Here is a 21033-nt window from a genome sequence, read left to right as displayed (position 1 = left end):
CTACAATGCCAAGGACAGTGTAATGGCTGGAATAATTAAAAGATTCACTTAAAAACCACACTTCCAGTCAAAGCTAAAATGTTAGTGGTCGAAACTGTCTAACTCTTGACTAACTGATACCTGGTCAGCTAATTTCAGTGGCCATGCAAGAACACCAGTGGTTATTCTATGCTTTAGGAGGCTTTTAATACCTTTAAATACCCCCTTCACCTCCTCTCAGGTCTTTCTATGGCTTGGCTAGTTACCAAATACCTCGATAATTTTAGTTGTTTTTGTACAAAAAATAACACCAGTAAGACCTACATAGGTAAGGAATATCTGTCATATCCAAATTACCTTTGCACCTTAGCGATGTCTTCTAAAATTTTCCAGTGAAGGCTCTGAAAGGCTTTCTAGCCTGTAACAGAGAGGCTGAAAACAGAGAGGTTTTCTCCCACAGGCTGAAAAGAGAAAGGAGCAGGATTCCTGTTCAGCATTGGTACACTAAGACACAGCCCTGAAGACAGCCAAACCTGGACAGGATGCAGACTTTTCAATTTCCCTGTAAGCCAATCTTCCCTTTCTCCCAAATATCAAATATTCTGTGCCAAAACTCTCACCAGCCACACTACCCTTCACAGCCACTTACCCACCCACTATTCTGGAACTGGTAACAGGTAACCTGTTATGCCAAACCCTATAAAAATGAGTTAACCCCAGCAATGTAAGTCATGGCCTTTGAGCAACCTGGTCTAGCAGAAGGTGTCCCTGCCCAAGGCAGGGGAGGTGGAATTAGATGATCTTTAAAGTCCTTTCCAACCCAAACCATTTTATAATTCTGGAGTACATTTCTCCTTCTCTGGGATGGAAAAGGACTGGACTGTCCAAACCGGTTACTGCTTCCATTTTATACCATCATTCCCTAGTGAAGACTGGGGTTGGCAGACAGAAAGCAGAGGTAGCAGGAGTGAGGTTCAGAAAGGCTGAAGACAACTGGCTTTGAAGTTCAAAATAATCACCTCTCAAATGTCATCTTCCTCATACTGGTCTTTCCTAAACTCTGGTATTTAGTCACTACCAGGACTGAGGTTCAGACTGCATCCATTCGCTGATATTTTTCAATACCTGCCCCTTTTACCTCGTCTTTCTGGAGGTCTGAACAGGGTAACTAAGTTACTAAATGAGGACAGATGGGAGAAAAATAAATTAATTCAAGGCTGCTCTGAAAAAAAAAATACTTACAGATTTTCATTAAAATATTGTGGTTGCTAACAGTGGAAGTATGTTGGTACAAGCTAGGGAAATAACTTTTCAAATAAAAAGTACACAAACATTTCTGTAACTAAACTATTATTTGAATAGAACAGAAAGCATTAGAAAGCAATACTTGTGTCACCCTAATCTGCTTTTTGGAAAAGTAAACACTTATCTTCTAAGATCTCTGTAGAAATATGCAGAAATGTCACGTAAACTTTTGCTACTTCCCGTCTTGTATTAGAATGGTTAAAAAGTTTAATCATTACACTTTCTACAGTGCTGGCTTTGTCACAACTAATGTAACTACTGACAAGCTAAGGAAAACACAGACATAAAATGTTAACATGCAGAAAAAATAACTGAGTGGCACAGAGGACTAGATACCCCTGCTGTCAAGGTCAATGAAGTCTATGAGCATTACAGGGGTGAGACATTCAAATCTCCAAGGATCAAGATTAAAGATGGTATTAGCTTTAGAAGAAGCAGAGCATCTTGTTCTTCAGCAGGAGGTTTACTGCCTGAGATGCTGCCCTAGCAACTGATGCACAATACAAAAGCATCAGATAAGACAGCATTAAAAACTGAAATGATAAGCAGGTAATGGACAATATAGGAAAACAAAGAAATAAGAAATTATCTTTTCCTTACAAGTACTTAATTACTCAAGGATCTCTGCAGTTGCTAAATCCCAGTGTTCATCTTCTTGGTTAATTAATTTCTTTTTTTTCATTTTAAAAGCTTCATTTTAATTAGCTCCTAAACTGAGTTACTATAAAAAGAGATTTTATTTTCATTTTCTTTTTACTATGTGTAAAAAACACTGGCTTCAAAAATATATTCTCATTAAAAATAATGAGTGATTTTGATATTACTTGAATATATATTGAAATGAATATGAAAAAATTGGGGGTAGGGAGGCATCATCTTTATTTAGTTGCTTAGCACCATAAGAGAAAAAGCCATATATTTAAATATCAGAAACCTTCCAAGTTGACTTAGTCTTGAAGTCAGTAGTGTTTAATGAGACTCAAACCCTTCAGTCAGATGACAGATAGATTGATGCTTACAATAGTTGCCACAGAACACTTTTTATAGTTGTCTTCATTACAGCTTGTATTTTTTCATGCCATAAACAACAGCACAAAGCAGCACATGTACTACAGTCAATACTGCAGCAAAATGTGAAAATAGCATAACTGACAATTTTATGTTTAGGTTTACATAGCTGTTTTAGTCTCCAATTAGGATATTCAGAGTTTTTAATAAGTACATATTGACTGAAGATTTTACTTCTCCATCCATAGCACATGCATTTGTTGACAAGATATTTTAGTTAGCATGGATTAAAATGAAGTCCATGAAACACTATGCTATATATCTGAAGACTATATAAACTACTTTTGTCTTTCATATAAGTCTTGATTTGCAATTTAATCTGAGCATTGTATCACAAATAGAAAATGAAACAAGGAAGAAATAAATTTAATCTTTTTCTTTTCTAACTAGATACTTCTCTTTTATTATTATTTCAATGAGAAAAAGCCAAAGAGGTGTTTTTCTAGACTGGACTGAATGTTTTGATCATTGAGAAAAAGACCATTCTCTACTAAATTAAAGTGTATCTCATGTAAAGCATCCCCCCAATCCGAACACACATTTAACCAAATACAGGTTTAACATGATCCATGTAAAATTTACTAGTGTCAGAGACATAAATGAGAAAAATGCCTTTGATTTTGAATTTGAATGACACTGTTTTAATGTAACACAAACACATTTTAATTATCTCTCCATGATGCTTACCTTTGTTGCTGTTTTCTAAAGAAAAACATGTCAGGACATCTCTATTAAAATATTTAGGTTATCATTTGATTCAATTCCACTTGAAGTCAACAGTTTTGCAACCAGTTTACAATTAGCATTCATTTCTCATGCATGAGTTGACCCACTTAAACAATACAGTAATTCCGTGCCTTTAGGGATCTTTCTAGATGACTTGTTTTACTTCCACCACACAACTCATTTTACTTTGTCAATATAGTGAGCAAGGTTACAGTCATCCTGTCAAATTTATTTATTTAAATTAGAATCAGAAAGACTACAGTTCCCTGTGGAACTTCACGGAAAACTTTCTGAAACTTTGAGATTTATTTTAAATTCATAAAAGCACCACAGCTGTAATCACCTAATTTCATATAAAAACAGTGATACAGAACAAAATAATATTTATAGTCATTTCTTCTATAAACTCATTTAAAAGACTTGTGAAATCCTAGAAAAAAAATGCATAATAAAGCATTGCTACCCCTAACATATTTGATTAAAAATGGAGAAAAAAGAGGTTTGTTTTCTAACTGAGCCTACAGAATAAAGACAGATGGAATTTAAAAGGCAGCTACATACATGTAGCTTCCTTTGACTTCCAGAGATCCACTTAACCTAAGATATTTCCCCTTACATCTCTGAGGACAGTTTCAGTCTCACATTTGTGAGGATTTTCTTGAGGTCACTTATCATTGCTCGCTGTGGGGTTGCTGAAAGGGAGCCTTCCCCAGCAGAAATTATCCCTAGGTCACAAGCTATTCAAGTCCAAACAGACTCAGCTCTGACAGACATTTCCAGTTCCATTTTAGAAACCTGCCGATGTAGAGTTTCTTTCACATATTTGTATGTGAACTTCACTATACATCTGGGTTTAGTATTTCAATGGACCCATGCACCCTTCTGAATTTGCGCATCTAATGCTATCATAGGCAGTATGGGATATAATACCTCAAACTATTCACTGATGTCCATTATAAATCCCTACTTGTTAATGCTGGAAGTTTTTCCAAATGCAGTTGCCTCTCCTGGGCAGGGTTTTGTTTTCCAGCTTCTCAATTGTAAAATCTTTCAGTTCTTTCTGTTGAAGAGTTATGCATCTTTCCATCTGCACCCATAGAATACGACCTTATGTGTTAAGTTATACACTGCAGCAAAATGAAAGTCCACCTGTTCAGTAGAATATTTCCAGTAGTTAAAGTTATACGTAATTAGAGTTATACTAACTACAACAGCAGTAGTTAAAGTTATTCAGTTCCAACTGTACCAACAGATCCTTACACAATGATTGCAATGAGCAGCTAGCAGTCCAAAATGGCATCATTTTTGAGTCCAAGAATACCATTTCTTCCAATGTGTTGGGAGTTATTGTCACGTATATCACAGAAATTAAGAAAACTGGGAGACCAACACTGAGAAGGTTATGGGGACAGTAAGAGTCAGTGTCACCCCAGATGCAAAAGGATCACACTGCTCTGCATTCTCAGTGAAACTCTCCTCTCCAGCAAATGGCTGTAAAATTTGCTAGCAAACACTGTGCCTCCCCCTTCCTCTAATGGACAGCTGACACAGAAGATAAAGGCTTACTCTTGGTGCCATTTAGTGGATAGGCATGAATACTTCTATTTCTGTGGTTTATTTTTTTTTGTGTAAATAAGGACTGCATAAATGGGGATTCCAACACCTTCCCCTTTCTTAGACCACACTGAAAATAATTAAATTCAAGACAGTAAAGAAGTGAGAAAGAAGCTCTGAGGAAAAGTCCAGAAGAAAGTTACTGGTTGTTTTTACAGCAACATTTTATGGTCTGCATAATATCATACTACACAGAAAAATATAATAAATGAAAGAAAATATTACAAAGCTGAATACACAGTGACTATTATTCCACATAGGGATCAAAGTAGGAAGAAGTGAAGAAAGCAGAATGACATTATATAATTTAATACATTTTACTGACAATGTAGGTAAAGAATTCACATAGACAGGGACCAATTTAACATTGTGTTCTCCTAAATTCTGTGTAATATTTTAATAATGACCATTAGTGAAGGATTTTTCTTTTTTAAGTTGAACTTACACTGAGGCTTGAAACTCATTCTCAAAGGTCTCCAGCTGCTCACTTAGCACAATTTCTGTCTAAAATACTACTTACTTTTCCTTAGACTCATCGTTTCTTAAGCATGTGTTCAGTCATCGTACAAATTTCTCAAAGCTGTACAGTATGCAAAAGCTATAAAAGAATCTGCAGAAAATACTCAGTCATCAAAAATTGATGGGATTCTTTTGCTAAGTCATTTCAAAAGCATTTATTAGGACTCTGCATTTAAAGGCAGAATTATTTCTGCTTACTTAGAATAAAAACTCAAAATACTCCAACACAAAAATACCAGAAAGCCAAATGACATAGGGCTTCTCAGAATCTGTATTTGTATGTATCTATACAAAGCAAGACTAAAAGAGGAATCCGGAACTGGGACAAGTTTGGAAATGACTCTATACGTGCATGCTCACTGCATCAGAGTACAGAAGGAATCTTCTTTGAGATACATTAGCAATGGGAATGACATATTCAACTTCCTATCTTCCAAACATAAAAAAAAATGCTGTTGCAATCAAGTGTTATTTGCTTAATTCCATGAGTTACACATTCCAAATGCAGTTTTGTGGAATTAAGCCTAGAGCACACCCAATAATGAATAGCTTTTGGAGCTGCATTAAACTGTCAGAGGAGACAACAGGAGCAGAAGGCAATCAGTATCATGGCACATTGAGCCTTACGCTTCTGCTACGTGCATGCAGCAGTTCATAAACCAGTCAGCAAGTGCTATTCTTTTTATGTTAGCAGATACAGTTGTCATATATCATTAACCGCATATTTTCCAAAAGAAAAAAAAATCATGCTTAGTAATATAAAGACAGTCAGATTAAAGTGTGAATCATTTCAGAAGCAGTGAATATACCAGCATTGCCTAGAATAAAATAAGCTCTTTTTGTATGCAATTTAACATGCTTACCCAGTCTCTTCATTGATGTGCCATGGCTGGTTTTGTGAAATGTAGACGTTCATGTTGCTGTCAGTTTTTCTTGTTCCCTTTCATGCTGTTCTTCTCCTTCACTTGAATTCAATGGAAAGAAAAAAGCCCTTAGAGATGAATATCTGCAGGCTGTACACTGTGAATCCTACAAATGGAACTCCAGGCCTTGTTGTTAACATCTCTTCCTGCCAATTTTCTCTACAATCTGTTTTGGCAATTTGAGAGACCATCTTATGTTTGAGCAAGTAAACAGGTTGAACAACTGTGCCAGTAACTTCCAAATGTGGAGCTATGGCTCAGTCTCTGTTAGGGCCAGTTTCTAATTTCAGATGTGCAGATGTGCACAAGTACAATGATAATATGATCTTTTCTTCCTTGTTAGTTGATATATTAAGATATATTTGTATCGCATCTGAGGCAGTACCCAGTTCTTTATCTCGAGTCTTTTTCCAGAAAACACGTGTTTAGTCGATTCAAATTATGGGGGAAATCCTGTCCTCCATCACCTCCCTTGAAGCTGCATGAATGTAACTGAAGGCAGAATATCAGAGCGTTATCCTCAACACTTAAAAAAAAAAAATAATAATAATTTGTTGCTTTTTACAAAATGCTTTTTACAAAAATTTTTTCACTTTTTGTAAAATCAAAGAGAGGCTACAAAGCTACATGTTCAGTTTCTCATTCAAATCCACGTGCTGCTTTTAAAAATGTTACAAAATTTTCATTTGTAAGAAAGTTCTATTTCATATCATCAAAAATATATCTAGGAAAAGTGCATAACATATGGATTATTTTCTAAAAACCTTGTTTTCATACAAATAAGCAAAAGGCTCTATTAATTTACTTCCTGGAACTAGGGTGTTTAAATAAAACTTGTTGGCTGTATTTGCAGCTTTTACAAAATCAGTTTTACTTCATGCTCTCTTTCTGCAGTTTTACTTTCATACACTCTCCTTCAGTGCAGAGTTCAGATCGCTGTACACGGGGAGCTGTACACACACCACCATTCACCAACATGATTCAATGACTTTCTCTCCTGATTAAGGGACCCTCTTTTTTTAACTTAAAGTCTTAACCAAAGTAGGGTACCTTGGAAATGTGTTTTTTAAACCAAATCTAATCTGTTTTCTTGTTTTCTTTTTTTTTTATCCTGAGGTACAGTTTCCATTTCACATACAGTTCAAACCTCCTGGAAAATAAGTCTCGTACATATAAAAGAACTGCAAGACTACATTTTGCTAGCTCTCATATCGAAGAAGGACACAGATATGTGCTTCTTCTTGCTTCCACATGATTTAAGTTCATATTAGCATGAAAGTGAAAGTGAGAAATGCTTACAGAGGGTCTCAATGTAATTGAGGGCAATCTTTATGATAGTTTCCACGTATCCTTCCAGCCATACAACCTAGCAAGCAGACTCTACTATTCAAGCATCAGCCTTTACCTTAATGAAAGCTTCACACTCCATCAATTTGTACGGAAACCTGTTTTGCTTTATACCTTGTAGAGATTTACCAGGAACAGATTTAAGAAAGAGAACTTATTTCACATAGGATAAAATATGTGTCAAAACATACATCTAGACATAAAAGTGTAATGGTATTAAGTTGCAGCTCATTGTTACAAACTGTTGTAAGTGTTCCATTTCCCTGAAGGAAAGATTATCGAGTTCCTACTTCTTCATTTAGACTTGTGTCATGAGAGATCAATAGATAGACTTTTGCCATTTTCTTTAATTATTCTGTTTCTTTTGCCACCTTACCTTTTTCCTTGTAAAAGTTTACAGTTAGCTTATTGGTAAGATTGCCTATAAAAATATTTTAGGTTTTGTTTTTAATTTTGAGAATACTTGCTTTCATAATGAAAATCCTACCTCAAAGTTCAAATTGGTCAAAAAAACACTTGCAAGGTCTTAAAAACAAAAATAACACATTTCTCTGCATGAACAGTATACATTTCATGTGTATTAACTACGTATTCAATGCCATGAAACAGAGAAATGCAGTGACATTATCTGCACCAGAACTGATGAAAAACTTATATTTAAATAATTGAAAAAATAGTAAGTTATAATACATTTTAGGAATTAATACATGTGAAAATGATTCAAATTTTAAAATGTCTGCTCAGCCATGCAAAGGATGCTAGAAATCCTGAAAGCTTGTCAATAAAAAACCTGCTTAGTTTATGCAGCCTTCTCTACATCAATCTAGACTAGCATGCTAGCATTCTTGGCTTACACCTTTCAAGCTAACTCAGTGCTGAGAAGCTGTAACAGCTGTAGCTTGCAGCAGCTGATCCTGAAAGACCAAGAGAGGCTTTGGGGTTCTTTCTAGTTCATGCTACACAACTGTAGAATTATGTTTCTAACTCTAAAAAAAAAAAAAAAAAAAAAGGGGGGGGGGGGGAGTGGGGGCAAATTTCATTCTTTTCAATAAACTCCATTCTGCTCCTGGTACATCCACCAAGTCACAAAATACATTCCATTAGTTTGGTCTAAGTCTCCAGAAGCAGGATTGCTGCTGGCAAACAGCAACTGAAATCCAACCTTCCCCTTCATTAAGCTGCTCTCCTCCCATTCTTCCTGCTTTTTACTCACAGGGTTTATATTGACAGCATAAGAAATTGTTTAAAAAGTCTTAGCACTACACTATTATTCATGTATCCTGCAAAACTTATCATCTACACAAAAGACAATATTTAATAAAGACTTCCACTAATTATTATCTATTATTGTTATTTTTTTATTATTTATCTTCATCAAAAATAGCTACACACTTACCCATTCAATGAAGCTGTTACAATTTTGTTTCAAATAGGCTCTTTGAAAAGTTTCTAATACTTCAAGGTGATATCAAAATAAAACTGAAAATTAAATATACGTATTAGTATTCTTCACTTTTGCTATATATGAAACGTAGAATTATTTTAAGATTATTAAAGTGCTTACCTTTCAATGTCTTGAACCCTTAATTAGATCCTTATTCCATGATGTACACTGTTTATCTGCTAAATATAGAAACCACTCTGTGTGGAATGCTTTTCTATAATACAGGAGTTTACTAATTAGATTCAAGTTGTGGCCTATGCAGAATTAGCTTTCTAGGATGTAATGCTAAAAATCAAATGAGATTAACTTAGAGAAGTGTAAATGAAATGCAATTTCCTTTATCATGCACACATTAAAATTCCATTTTACCTTTCAAGATTAATTATTTCTAATAGAGTCCATGACATAAAATCTGTTTCAGCTGCATACATCAAGGAAAGAAAGCAACACTGTACTGTTAAGATTGGATGGAACAAACCTGCATTGTTAAGACAGGGTAGTTAGGAATGAAGAGACAGGAGCTGCATACCTAAGAACCAACAAAAAATAAGTGAAATACTTTTCACTTTTAAAAAGATATTTCTGGGTCTGAAAAGAAAGATGAATATGTTTGGTTTTGGAGCCAGACAGTATTATAAATTGTGCAACAAGGTCTTCTGCTAGAAGAGAAACCCCCTTATTCCACTGAAAAATAGAACTGGGAAGAAAATTGCTTTCCATCTCACAAAATTTCTCAAATTTGATTTAAAAAAACAAATAATCCCAATTTCAATAATAGAAAACCCAACATGTTTTGCACTAGAGAAAGTGTATGCAAATTGGCTATATCATACTATCCTATATTCTGATGTTGAGGGTACAACTCTTAGGAGGTCTAAATGAAATTTCTTGATTTCCCAATATCCAAAAATTATTGTCATAGACTGGCTGTATGTCAGCCTTTCCTAACAAAGCAGGTCCATGCTAGGAATTAAGCATCTGAGCACTGTTCGTTTCATCTCCTTGATGTGTTCCAGAACTACCCCGCACAAAAGAATCACTCTTGCTCTAAGAAGTGATGTAGGTCATGAGAGGACCTAATTTAAGTTCCTAGTCTGAATAAAAATGCAGCTGATTAAAACCAGGGACTCACTGAAGTTTCCCAGATCCCCAAATGGAAGTCTTAATGGCCATGCTTTTTGGCACTCTGAAGGATACATCTTTCTCTTTCTCAAATCAGAAATTTCAGTTAGCCCCAAAATTAACATTAGGTATGAGCTTTAGTTCTCATCTTATCTACCCCCAGGATCATTTGCACAGCTCCTAAATTAACTGCTCTCCCCATCAGCCAAGGCTCCAGGAAATGAAAGCCCAATTTTTCACCTCAAAGACCAGCTCCGGACATCAAAAGAGTGACCAGAAAGGGAGGCTAGGAAAAGCCAGTGGTAGGCACTCTGCATCACTTCTAGTTCACACTAGTTGTTGTTACCTAATTTACACATATCAAAATTTGCAGTACGTGTCACCCAATAGTCCATCATGCAGTGAATTAAATGTTGTACAAATGAACAAAACATAAATGAATAACTTTGCAATGAAAACAAAAGTCATTAGAAGTTCCATTTTTAAATATTCCACTTGAAAACATTCCACATTCACATTCTAAGCTAATGAAACACATGGTGAAGGTTTTCTATTTCCATTCCCTCCTCATCTTGCAAAACATTACCTTGTATGTATTTTCATTTAAAACTCAGTATCAAAGTTTTATTTGATTCTAAAAAACTCCACCTTGCAAGTTATGTTCTGACAGATCCTGCTTTAAAAAAAAATATATATATACAGCTAATTTTTGTAGTTTATATGTAAATAAATTGTACAAAATTATTCTGATTTCCTAGCATATCATTTAAAAAGCAAAAAGTGTAAAATCATTTTAGTATAGAAAATACTGTGAGCATACTTGATGAAAGCTGGAGAGGTGAACACACATTGCCCATGTGCTGTACAAGTCCATAGTATAAAGTTGCACACACTTCAAAATCTGACATACACAAATCACTCACCAAATCAGACTCTTCACTCTCACAGACTTCATCAGAAACACCAACAAACACGCCTGTTCTTAGACACACTATTTCTCCATCTACAATCACTTTAGATGGCAGTCACATACATTACTGATTTGTTCCTGAGTCCTTTTCAGTCTTTGTAACTCGGGCGTATCGGTCACAATACTGAACCCTCTTCCTTTGCTTTCTTCAAAGTCTCTTTTGTATTTTACCTACAGAATAGAAAATACAGAACAGGGTTGTTTTTATTTTCCAGTGTGTGCCCCTAGCAAGTAACATTTTTCTTTCTGTGTAAATAAAGCATTTGTGAAAAGCTTTCAGCCCTTAAAGGGGAAGCCTTCCTCCATCCAAGAACAGAGATAGGCAGTAATTGGACAAACTTTCCTACTGCCCGAGTGATTGCCTCCTCCATGGTTGCAAGAAGGCTCACCTCCACAGGTACAGCACTGTAGAGAGAAGACTCTCCTCAGTCACTTCATTCTCAGAGCAGTAATGATATGGGTGCCAACACAGCACCGACCAAGCACTTATTTTCACACACAAAAAAAATAGCTATCACTAAATTTGGAGTCTTCTGATATACAGTTTCACATTTCAACCTTTCTTCATAATGAGTTCACCATCCTAGTTGAAACATAAATTATAATTGTAAAAGAAATGCTGCATGAAAAGAGTATTTAGAAGAGTGCAAAGTCAAACATTCATAACGTAGGAAGTGGCTGCCTGTACAAGCTTAATTTGTCCCTCTTGTACAAAGGCATTATGATATTGTCTTGAATCAGGTAATCATACGTTATCCTTTAACAGGCCCCTTGCTTTATTCTGTACACAGCAGAGATGGTTCCATATGTGGTTGTATCTTTGCGAACTGGGCTATTCAAATCCTACTGTACAGGTAGGGATATTAGCTTCTTCAGGAGCTTTTCTACAACTCTCGCCACAGTCATTAATCAATCCTCTTAATGCATCCTGGAAAGCAGGAATGACATTATCTGCACTTCACCTACAACAACCTGTAAGGTGAAGTGAAGAAAGCTTAAGGTCCAAAAGCATACAAGGGTCCCAGGGTGCCCAGCCTCAGAAACCTAAAGTTTGAATATGTTCAAGTTATGGACTTATGTTGCTTGTATCAATACCCAGCATTTCTACAAATAAGTCCTGGGGATCTCAATTTCAACATAAGGAAACAAGATGAAATACGAATTATTTTAATAATTCATAATTGAACCACAGAAAAAACTCTGTAGCAAAGACAGTTGGAACCCATGCCCCTCTCCATGGATGGATTCAACTAACTTATCCATAACCACTTCCTTTTAATTCTTATGTCCCCTGCCTTATTCACTACACAAATGCTAATTTCTCAACACATGAGAGGGCAGTTCTACAAAAAGCAGTATTCTCCTTTATGCAACTGATATCCAGAAAACCTGCTCCTTATGCACCAAATTCTCAGTTCAAGGTTGGCTTTAGCTTATTTCACAAGCCTTCATTTAATGTTATGATAGTGATATACAGGAAAACAATACCCCTAGATCACAAAAGTAAAGTTTCAAAGGCTATATAATACAGTTTGTCCTGTCCATCCTAATTCTAGATGTTTTTTTGTTGTTGTTAGAAAAAATTCTAGCATTGCATTCTTAAATGGGTCAGTTTCATACAAAGGCACATCACACAAATCCTTAAGACAGTGCACTAAATAACCACAGCAACAAACACTTTTACTACGCTATTCCTCTAGAGCTAGCTGAAATTCATACATTGATGGCTGTAGACTTCACACAATTATATTCTTTACAGGAGACCCTGAGACTAAATGAACAATGCTTCCACTCAAGTTTTTGAGGAAAGTGTGGACTGGCACTTCTGTCCTTCTGCCTTGAGTTTGGCCACTCTGCCCCTTTCCTTTCCCTCTGTTGGACCACCATGATTAGGCATCACTTTGTCTCCCTCTGGGCTTCTAAACTAGCCTACTCCATCTCACCATGGCTGCTTGCTAAGTGCCTTGACCAAAGGGACTTCATATACCTTTCTCAGATATGCATTTTCCATTGCCTATTATCTTGCTTCATTTCTACCAAATGGCTGTCTTCCTGCTGACTCTCAGAGGCTTTCTTGAATATGCTCCGCAGACCCAACATTCCAGGACTCTCTGCTGCTAAGAAGGAGGTACTCTGAGTACTTGTGAACTTTCATTATTTATTCACATAAAACTTTATCACATTTGCACTGATTCTCACGGCCAAGAATAGATGCCTAACACAAAAGGCTTTATTCCATATCAGCAGTCTTCAACTCCTCAGCCCTAAACACTAAAGACAACAGAGCTGTTCAACAAAAACAAGCATCAAGAATTTTAAATATGGGACTAAAATGTCCTAGTCTCAGTCCTGGAAACAGCTGAACATTTTGCCTAAAAATTCCAAATTTGGCCTGAGGCAGACAGCTGACATGGAAATGTTCAGTTTTACTGTTTAAAGTTCAGAAGAATTGTAAGCAACTGAAAACACCATCCTATAATGGGAAAGGGGCTCAGCCTTATAAGAGAGATTAGCTATTGTATGAAAGATCATTTCCTGTTATTAGTTCTAAATGTACAAGCCATTAACTTCAAATGACCTTTATTCATCTTATAAAGGAACACAAAAAGAAGAGAGGGAGGAAACTAGGTAGTTTTAACTTCACATTATTTTAATCCTTCAGTCAGATTAAAAGGACTCCTACTCTATTAATAAATCACTTTGCAGGAGTAAGGTTAACTATATCCTTCAGAACAGATACTCTGAAATCATTAAAAATTGAATTATTTAAAATATTAGCAGAGTTAATATATGCATCATTGGGATTTTACTATCTAACTTCAAAATGTAGTTTTAAGTTATAAAAATCTTGAGGAAACATTATGTTTCGTGAAGGCCACAGCTTAGTGAAATATAATTACTAAAACCACTAGTTATTATAAATTCAAAAGAACAAAAACCCTTACATTTGCAGATAATGTCAAATAATAAGGATGCCATCAGTCACTTAGAACTTGGATCCAAGAAAATCCCATTCAGTAGTAAAAATGTATATAACTGAAGAGTTGAAAAAACAAATTTTAGGTCAGTCAGCAGTTTAGATAATTTTAAAATTGTGAGTTTTTAATTAAAAAAAAAATAGATGCACCTACAAAACAGGTTGTTGTTATCCTAAAATCACTGACTAAATTGCATTTAATTGCTTTAAACCAATTTTCAGTAGAAAAGAATATTTTGTATAGGAGCTGTAAATATCACCATAATGAATGATTTAAATAACTGGAACCGTTGAATTTTAGTTTTGAAATGGAAATGTCTATAACCCCTAATGGCAGTATCATAAATCCAGTCATTTCCTACAGAGTTGCATTTTAGCAACTCATCACCAAAATCCCAGCCAGTGGTTTGTAATGCCTCCCTCTTGGCTCCAAAATTCAGTGCAGTCTCACAAACATAGAATACCCTCAGTGGTGAGTGCCCTGAAAAATTGATCCTTTGAGAAACGATGTGTGGCATAAACATTAGAAATAAAACAGTAATAAATCACCATAAATGAAAAGGTTTAAACTGAAAATACTTCATGAGAAATAATTCTGCACAGACCCATAGTGAAAGGACTAAGTGATCCAACAGATCTTTAACAAACCTAACTTCTCAAATTCATGACATCAGCAAGATCTTTGAGAGGCCCAAAGACGGGATTGTATGAATGCATTCATGAGGTCAGCATGAAGGAGCCACGGATAGAGGGTCCACCTTTTTATACTCTGCACACAAAATCCTATGCAGGAGAAAATGCTGCTCACTTTTTTGCAGGTATACTTGGTATTTGGCAGCATAGCCACCTATTAGAAAAAAGATCAATTTTCCCTGGGAAATATACACTGAAAATATAAATGGAGCCTAAAAGATTGATTGTTTTCTTGGGTTTTCAAGCACCTACCCTCAGTACAGAATCATTTGCAACAACAAAAGCATTTATAAGTTGAACAACAAATGAATCCAAATCCACCAAACAAGCAAAAGAGGCAGAGCAGGTATTCAGTGGATCCTCATGTTCTTATCATCACACTGGAGAGCTGTCAATAACATAGACATCAGAAACCCTCTACAATCCACCCACACCTCCAGAAGTTATTTAGCCACTACAATGCAAGTATTAAATCCCAAAGAGCTTAGGTAACGTCAAAGCTGATTTCCTGGACAGACCCTTCTTCACATCCCTGTACAGATCAGGCAGCTACTGTTCTGTAAGAGCTGCATAAAAAATAAGCCCTTTCTTCAGCCTGACATGCTCCATAGCCCCATAGAGCATCACCATGCCCAATGAGTGGCAATGAAGAAAGGAGGATAGGCTGCAGGGTGGAAGGAGAGGATGGGACCCACACACCAAGTCCGCCCTGAGAGGAGCATTCACACACAACAATATACCACACCCTGAATATTTATGAATTTGTTTCAGTATGTTGTGTTTGAGGTTTGCCCAGAGCCATCTGCTCCTTCTGTGACCACCACACACAACTACTTCCCAAAGGTCACCATCTGCTGTGCACTGGTTTTTGCAGACTGGCAGGAAATGCTCGCCCACGGTACAGGTCCTAGAGACACATCTTGGCAAAGATGCCTTTGTTTGGATCTGCTTCCTCCACATAGCACACGAGTTTGTTGGTTTTACCTTGATTTATCTTGCTTCTTACAAACTTATTGGCAAGACAGAGAAAAGAAATCAGTCTTTTAAGAACACGAGTAGAAAATTTTTACAGATAAATCAAATGTGAAGAACAATTTTTGACTGTCTCAATGAGACTTTCTTTTAGTTGACTAATGTCTCTTACGAAGGGTACCTAAAATTATCCTATCTGACAAAGCTGGGCTTCAGTATTTACAGCACCTCCTGTCTTCTAACGTGCCAAGAGTTCTAAACCCTATTCATAAGAGGTACATTTGAGTCCCATCAAAGACCCACCAACTGTTGGTACCCAACCTGCCCAAGCACTGCTCCTTCTATTGTCAATAAAACATGGCTCTCCCACTGTCACTTGGGTAAAGCCACTGTCCACAGGAAATCTAAACAGCCACATGGAAAGCAGGAATTGGGAATGGCCCTCAGAGCAGACTAAACTGTCCTCGAGGTTTTTATATGAACAGGAAGCTATAGGTTGGGTATTACTTATGGAAGTCAGGGAGCTATGAGCACATAAAAGGCCACTGATGAGTGTTGCTGGAATGACTGCAGGATTAAAGATATCACCCCCTGAGCCCCTTAGTTTTACTGCTCATAGTCAACTAAAGGGATCTGATTTTCACAACTCACAGTTCCAAAACATTCATTGTAATAGTTCATATTTTCTGAGAGAAGAAAGTTTCTCAGTCAAAGATGTTTTAAATCTGAAATGGCCAACACGGCACCACTACCAAAATCATTTGCAGTTATACACAGTAAAAACGTTCAAGTGCCATCACTAACATTAAATATACTGTCTTTCCATGTACATCATTCAAAAATTGGGCAAGTCTGTGATACCCTGTAGAGAATGCCTGAGCAAGCCTGAAAACATCTGCAAATCTCTTTACTGTACTTCCCTGAGGAACTTCACAGTTTTGCCAGGGAACTACATCTAACAACCAAATATCTTGGACTTAACGTCAGAACAGTTAAAATGTTGGATGGGTGTAAATTAAAATATATAAATAGAAACTGCAGATAATGTCTCTGTAATGTGGTCTCTTTATAGTTTGGACTGTGAGACTGGCTCACAGAAAATGCAAAGCAAAGAGTTCCAGACTCTGAGATGTGAGGGGACAGGAAATTGAAGGCAGTGAGAGATCAGCAGTTTCAGAATGAGAAAAAGATTGAGTCCACAGTTTGGATGTATCACAACAGCATGTGAACAGTAGCTGAGATCCAAGTAAAATTACAACTGAGGAGAGGGCAATCGGAGACTGTTTCAACAGGCTTACGTCCAAACAAGTCACCTATGCTCCACTCCACCAAAAGTTATTTCCACTGAAACAACTTAGGTGTTTCTGCCCCAGAAATTATTTTACTGCCACTAAGTATGTTACTAAGTATGTATGTATGTAGTATCTTGCAGCTTTTTATTGCTGTTGGGCAAAATGGAGGTCTTATCTTTTTCTATTAAAATATAATATTAACATTCTCCAAAGACCTCATGCACAGAGAAGGCTATGTAAAGAGCAAGCCAGTGGCAGATCAAGCTATTTTCCCCCCACTTCCACCAGCAATTATCATCCATTCAATTTGTGAAAGAAACCTTAAACCGAGCATTTTAGAAGCAACGAATGAACTCCTTGCAGAACTACATCTGCAGATTCAGTTCAATTGGAGAGATGAGGTGGCAACCTTTATGACAGATAAATATTGTCAGATCTTCTGTCCACCCCCTATCACTTGGTATATTCTCTGTTTGAACTGGTTTATCTCTAAGGAACAGAAGCCTAAAGAGGTGAAGAATTTCTTACTGTGCCACAGCAGAGGTAGTCCTGCCTTTGCCATATCTCATCACCAGACAGAAAATAAAAGATTGATATTTATAATCTAAATGCAACTTGATAAATTGCTACAAATTTTAATAATCCCCTCAGAAAATGAGACTAGTGACAGCAAACTCCTCCAAATAAGTATCAGACAGTAATGTTAATTATAATAATAACCATCTAATTATCAGATGTAAAGGTGGTAATGAAAAGAAACATTTTAATGCATCATAAATAGATTTTTTAAAAAGCCTGGAATATGCTTTTAACTCCAGACTCTGAATTAAATATACAAACACTGTCTTGCTGTTCTCTCCACCAGAAAGAAGAATGGTCAGGGAACTGCCAGGAAGAGGATGAACTCCTGAACTGTGTGCTCTGAAGGAAGTACAGGATAAATTACAAGCACGTGCGAGCTTGCCCTGCCTGCTCTCCAAGGTGGACGGAAAATGCATAACTGCTGGCTGGCTAGGGCAACACTGAGCTAGTAAGTCCTGCTGAGAGGCAGGATATGTTAGCTTGGGCTCAGCGCCATTCTAACCATGGTCATGCAGCCTTTAGTTGGCTCACAGTACTAGCAGAGCTCAGAGGCATCTGCCCACAGTTTACCAGATATGTAACCCAAAAATGCACATCTCCAGAAAAGACAGACAGCCACAACAGAAACAACTGGGGGGGGGGGGGGGTTGGGAATAGGGAATATCCACTCCTCTCCATGCCCCCATCCCCAAAAAGAAAGGAAAAAAGGAAAGAAAAAAAAAATACCACCTAATAATTCCAAATAATAAAGGGGCCATATTGATCCAAAGGGCGGAGAAAGTTTCACAGAAAGAATCAAGCCAAAAACCGAGCTAAAACTATGGCACGAGATGTAAAGACTGACCCCAGAAGGGATGTAAATAAGACTGACCACAGAACATAGTAATACGGACCAAGGGGCAAGCTGCAGTCATATGTTACCAAAGGTAACCAAAACAAACACAGACAGCAGGAGCCAGCACGTGACTTGCAGAGAAAAAAAAATGTAAAACTCTCATGAACAACTGCCAAAAAAACAGGGAACATTTGCTGCATTTGCTGCTGTAGCAGAATCCCAGAATGGTTGAGGTTGGAAGGGGTCTCTGGAGCCCATCTGGTCCAACCCCTGCTCATGCAGGGTCACCCAGAGCAGGTTGCCCAGGACCATGTCCAAGAGGCTTTTGAAGACCTCCAAGGAGTGAGAGTCCAAACTTCTCTGTGCAACCTGTGCCAGTGCTCTGTCACCCACACAGCACAGAAAATGCTTCCCGATGTACAGAGGGAACCTTCTGTGTCCTAGTTTGTGCCCACTGCCTCTTGTCCTGGAAGAAAGAGGGTAAAATCCAACTAACTGGGAACAACCAGAACGCATCCCAGAACAAAGTGCAGAGGAAACAGCTGAAAAAATCTAGATTTGAGTAGTGCAGACTTGCAGGCACACAATAGGCATTTTGGAAAATGATGGGATGCAGTGCAATAATACCTTCCAGCCTCAGCTTAGCAAACTCAGGGTCTGTCATGTCTGTCGCTGAGATGCCATATGGCTGGCACCTTGTACAGCACTCATGTAGTAACTGTCCTCCGTGTCTCATGATCCTTTAGCTTTTATTGTCTACTTCCTTGATAAGGACATGTCATCAATTGTTCTACAGAGTTAATGGACAATTTGCCATTGTGGAAGCCCCTTACAAATGTTTATCTGTCATTTACTGGTTATATCTTGGAAATTGATACATCAAGTATCAAGGGTTGCCTGCAGTGCAAACCTGGTTGCAAAATCTATACCTACTGCATATTCCCTATGTCCCTTTTGCTATATTGTTATGGGTATATCATGCAGTTAGTCTGTTTTTATATAACGAAGGACAGAGGAAAGGGACTGTGTAGCATTTTCATTTAACTTTAAGCAGATTCTGAAATCCTTAGAAATTTTTCCCCTCCAAGGCATGTTCCTGCCACTCAATAACAAAGATAAAACCCCAAGCTCCAGAAGGCACCCTAGTGCTTTAGGACAAAGTTCATTTCTGTAAGTTGGAAGTAAAAAGGGAAACAAAATATGACAGCTCATAAAACCAACCTTCAGTTCATGCCTGCAGATGGGAACCCACTGAGTATTTTTAGTTAAATTTAAGCTAGAACGTGACAGTAAACATGGTTGTTTTGAGGCTGTACATTCTCAGTTCTTCATTTTAAAGTGAGAAGGGAAGGAACATAAATTGAAAATTGTACATTTAAGAAATGTAGTTTCATACCAGAAAATAGACAGCAGACTATTCAGCCTTGTATGTTTAAATTGTCACCTATTTGCAGGTCTGAATGTCAGCTATTCTTAGGAAATTTCAGCTGCAGAGGTGAAAAACACAGAAAAACTGTTTTCGTCCTGAGTAACATTCCAAGAACTATCAGAAGACAGACATTTGTGAAGAGAACCAAAACACTGCAAAGATTACTTTTGGAGTGGTTCATTAGATAAATAATGAACAAAGTAGTTCATTAGGGGAAATAATTTGTTCTAGAATTGACTATTTAGACAGCCTCCTATAGATGCAAATTAATATTTACATCAACAGGCTCTCAGATATAATGACAATAACAAGCTGAATGAAACTGAGAAAAAAGTCATACAGTTACAAAGCTACAGCCACATGAACTGAGATTAGAATATCCCAAAGGCAACCAGCAAAATCACTGCTGTAGCATGATTTGAACTGCCTTTTATACATCCAGTCCAATGCTGGAATCATCTGAATATGTGGTTTCCAGTAGCTACACACTGAATCCCTGTTCATTCATTAAAAATAAATCAATAAATAAACAAATAAATGTAAAAACAGGTAAGACTGAAAAACAGTCTAAAAATTATCTCTTTTTTTTTTCCAGACCATAAAGATATATCTATTTTCCTTTAAATCTTTACTGGAGTCCTTCTCCTATCTACACATTTGCCCTTTCCTGGCAAGTCTGATGGCATCACCTGGCTCATTTGGGAGAATTCCCTTCCACTGATGCAGGCAACATACTGAATTGCAAAGGCGGGTACAGGCTCATCACCTCAGAGCCCCTAGCACCAACCCACATATCCCAAGCATCTCAGGAAGAGGACCTCAGCCCTGCCACAACTGACTGGCAAAGAAACCAGGTTGTCTTAGACTACAAGACTCATGGGATACATATCAAAAATCTTAGCAATACACTCAAGAGAAAGCAGCACAGTGAGAGCATGATAACTTAAGGATAGTTCTGCTGTGCTGATGGTAACAGGCAAATTAGGCCACTTCACTTGTCAGTTATCTAAGGTAAAATGGGCAGTTAAAGTACACCCAAACCTTTCATCCCTCCTCCATCAAAAACATTTGCTGCTCAAACTCTCACTTTAACATCCTTAAACTAAGATCAGATAATTAAAGCATCTTCTATTCCTGGTGTTCAGTTTCAGAAGCTTCTTTGGGAGCCTCAGTTAAAGCTTGTTACAGTTAATAGGAAAATTCCTGGTAATTTCAGTTTATCCTTTAATACTGACA

General features: G+C 37.1%; 1 protein-coding gene across 2 annotated transcripts in view; it reads right to left on the bottom strand.

Annotated features, from left to right (window-relative positions):
• NEBL (nebulette) overlaps window positions 1-21033 on the bottom strand; it is a 255761-nt gene that overhangs the window by 129475 nt on the left and 105253 nt on the right. For both annotated transcript variants that reach the window (XM_068673772.1, XM_068673773.1), the window contains exon 4: window positions 11081-11188. In XM_068673772.1, coding sequence (XP_068529873.1) covers window positions 11081-11188 — 108 coding nt within the window. The remainder of the gene's footprint in view (window positions 1-11080; window positions 11189-21033) is intronic.

This window comes from Anas acuta, chromosome 2 (genome assembly GCF_963932015.1).
Source record: "Anas acuta chromosome 2, bAnaAcu1.1, whole genome shotgun sequence".
NCBI classification, from domain to species: Eukaryota; Metazoa; Chordata; class Aves; order Anseriformes; family Anatidae; genus Anas; species Anas acuta.
Note: the sequence above shows the minus strand (reverse complement) of the source record. Positions and strands in the feature narration are given on the sequence as shown.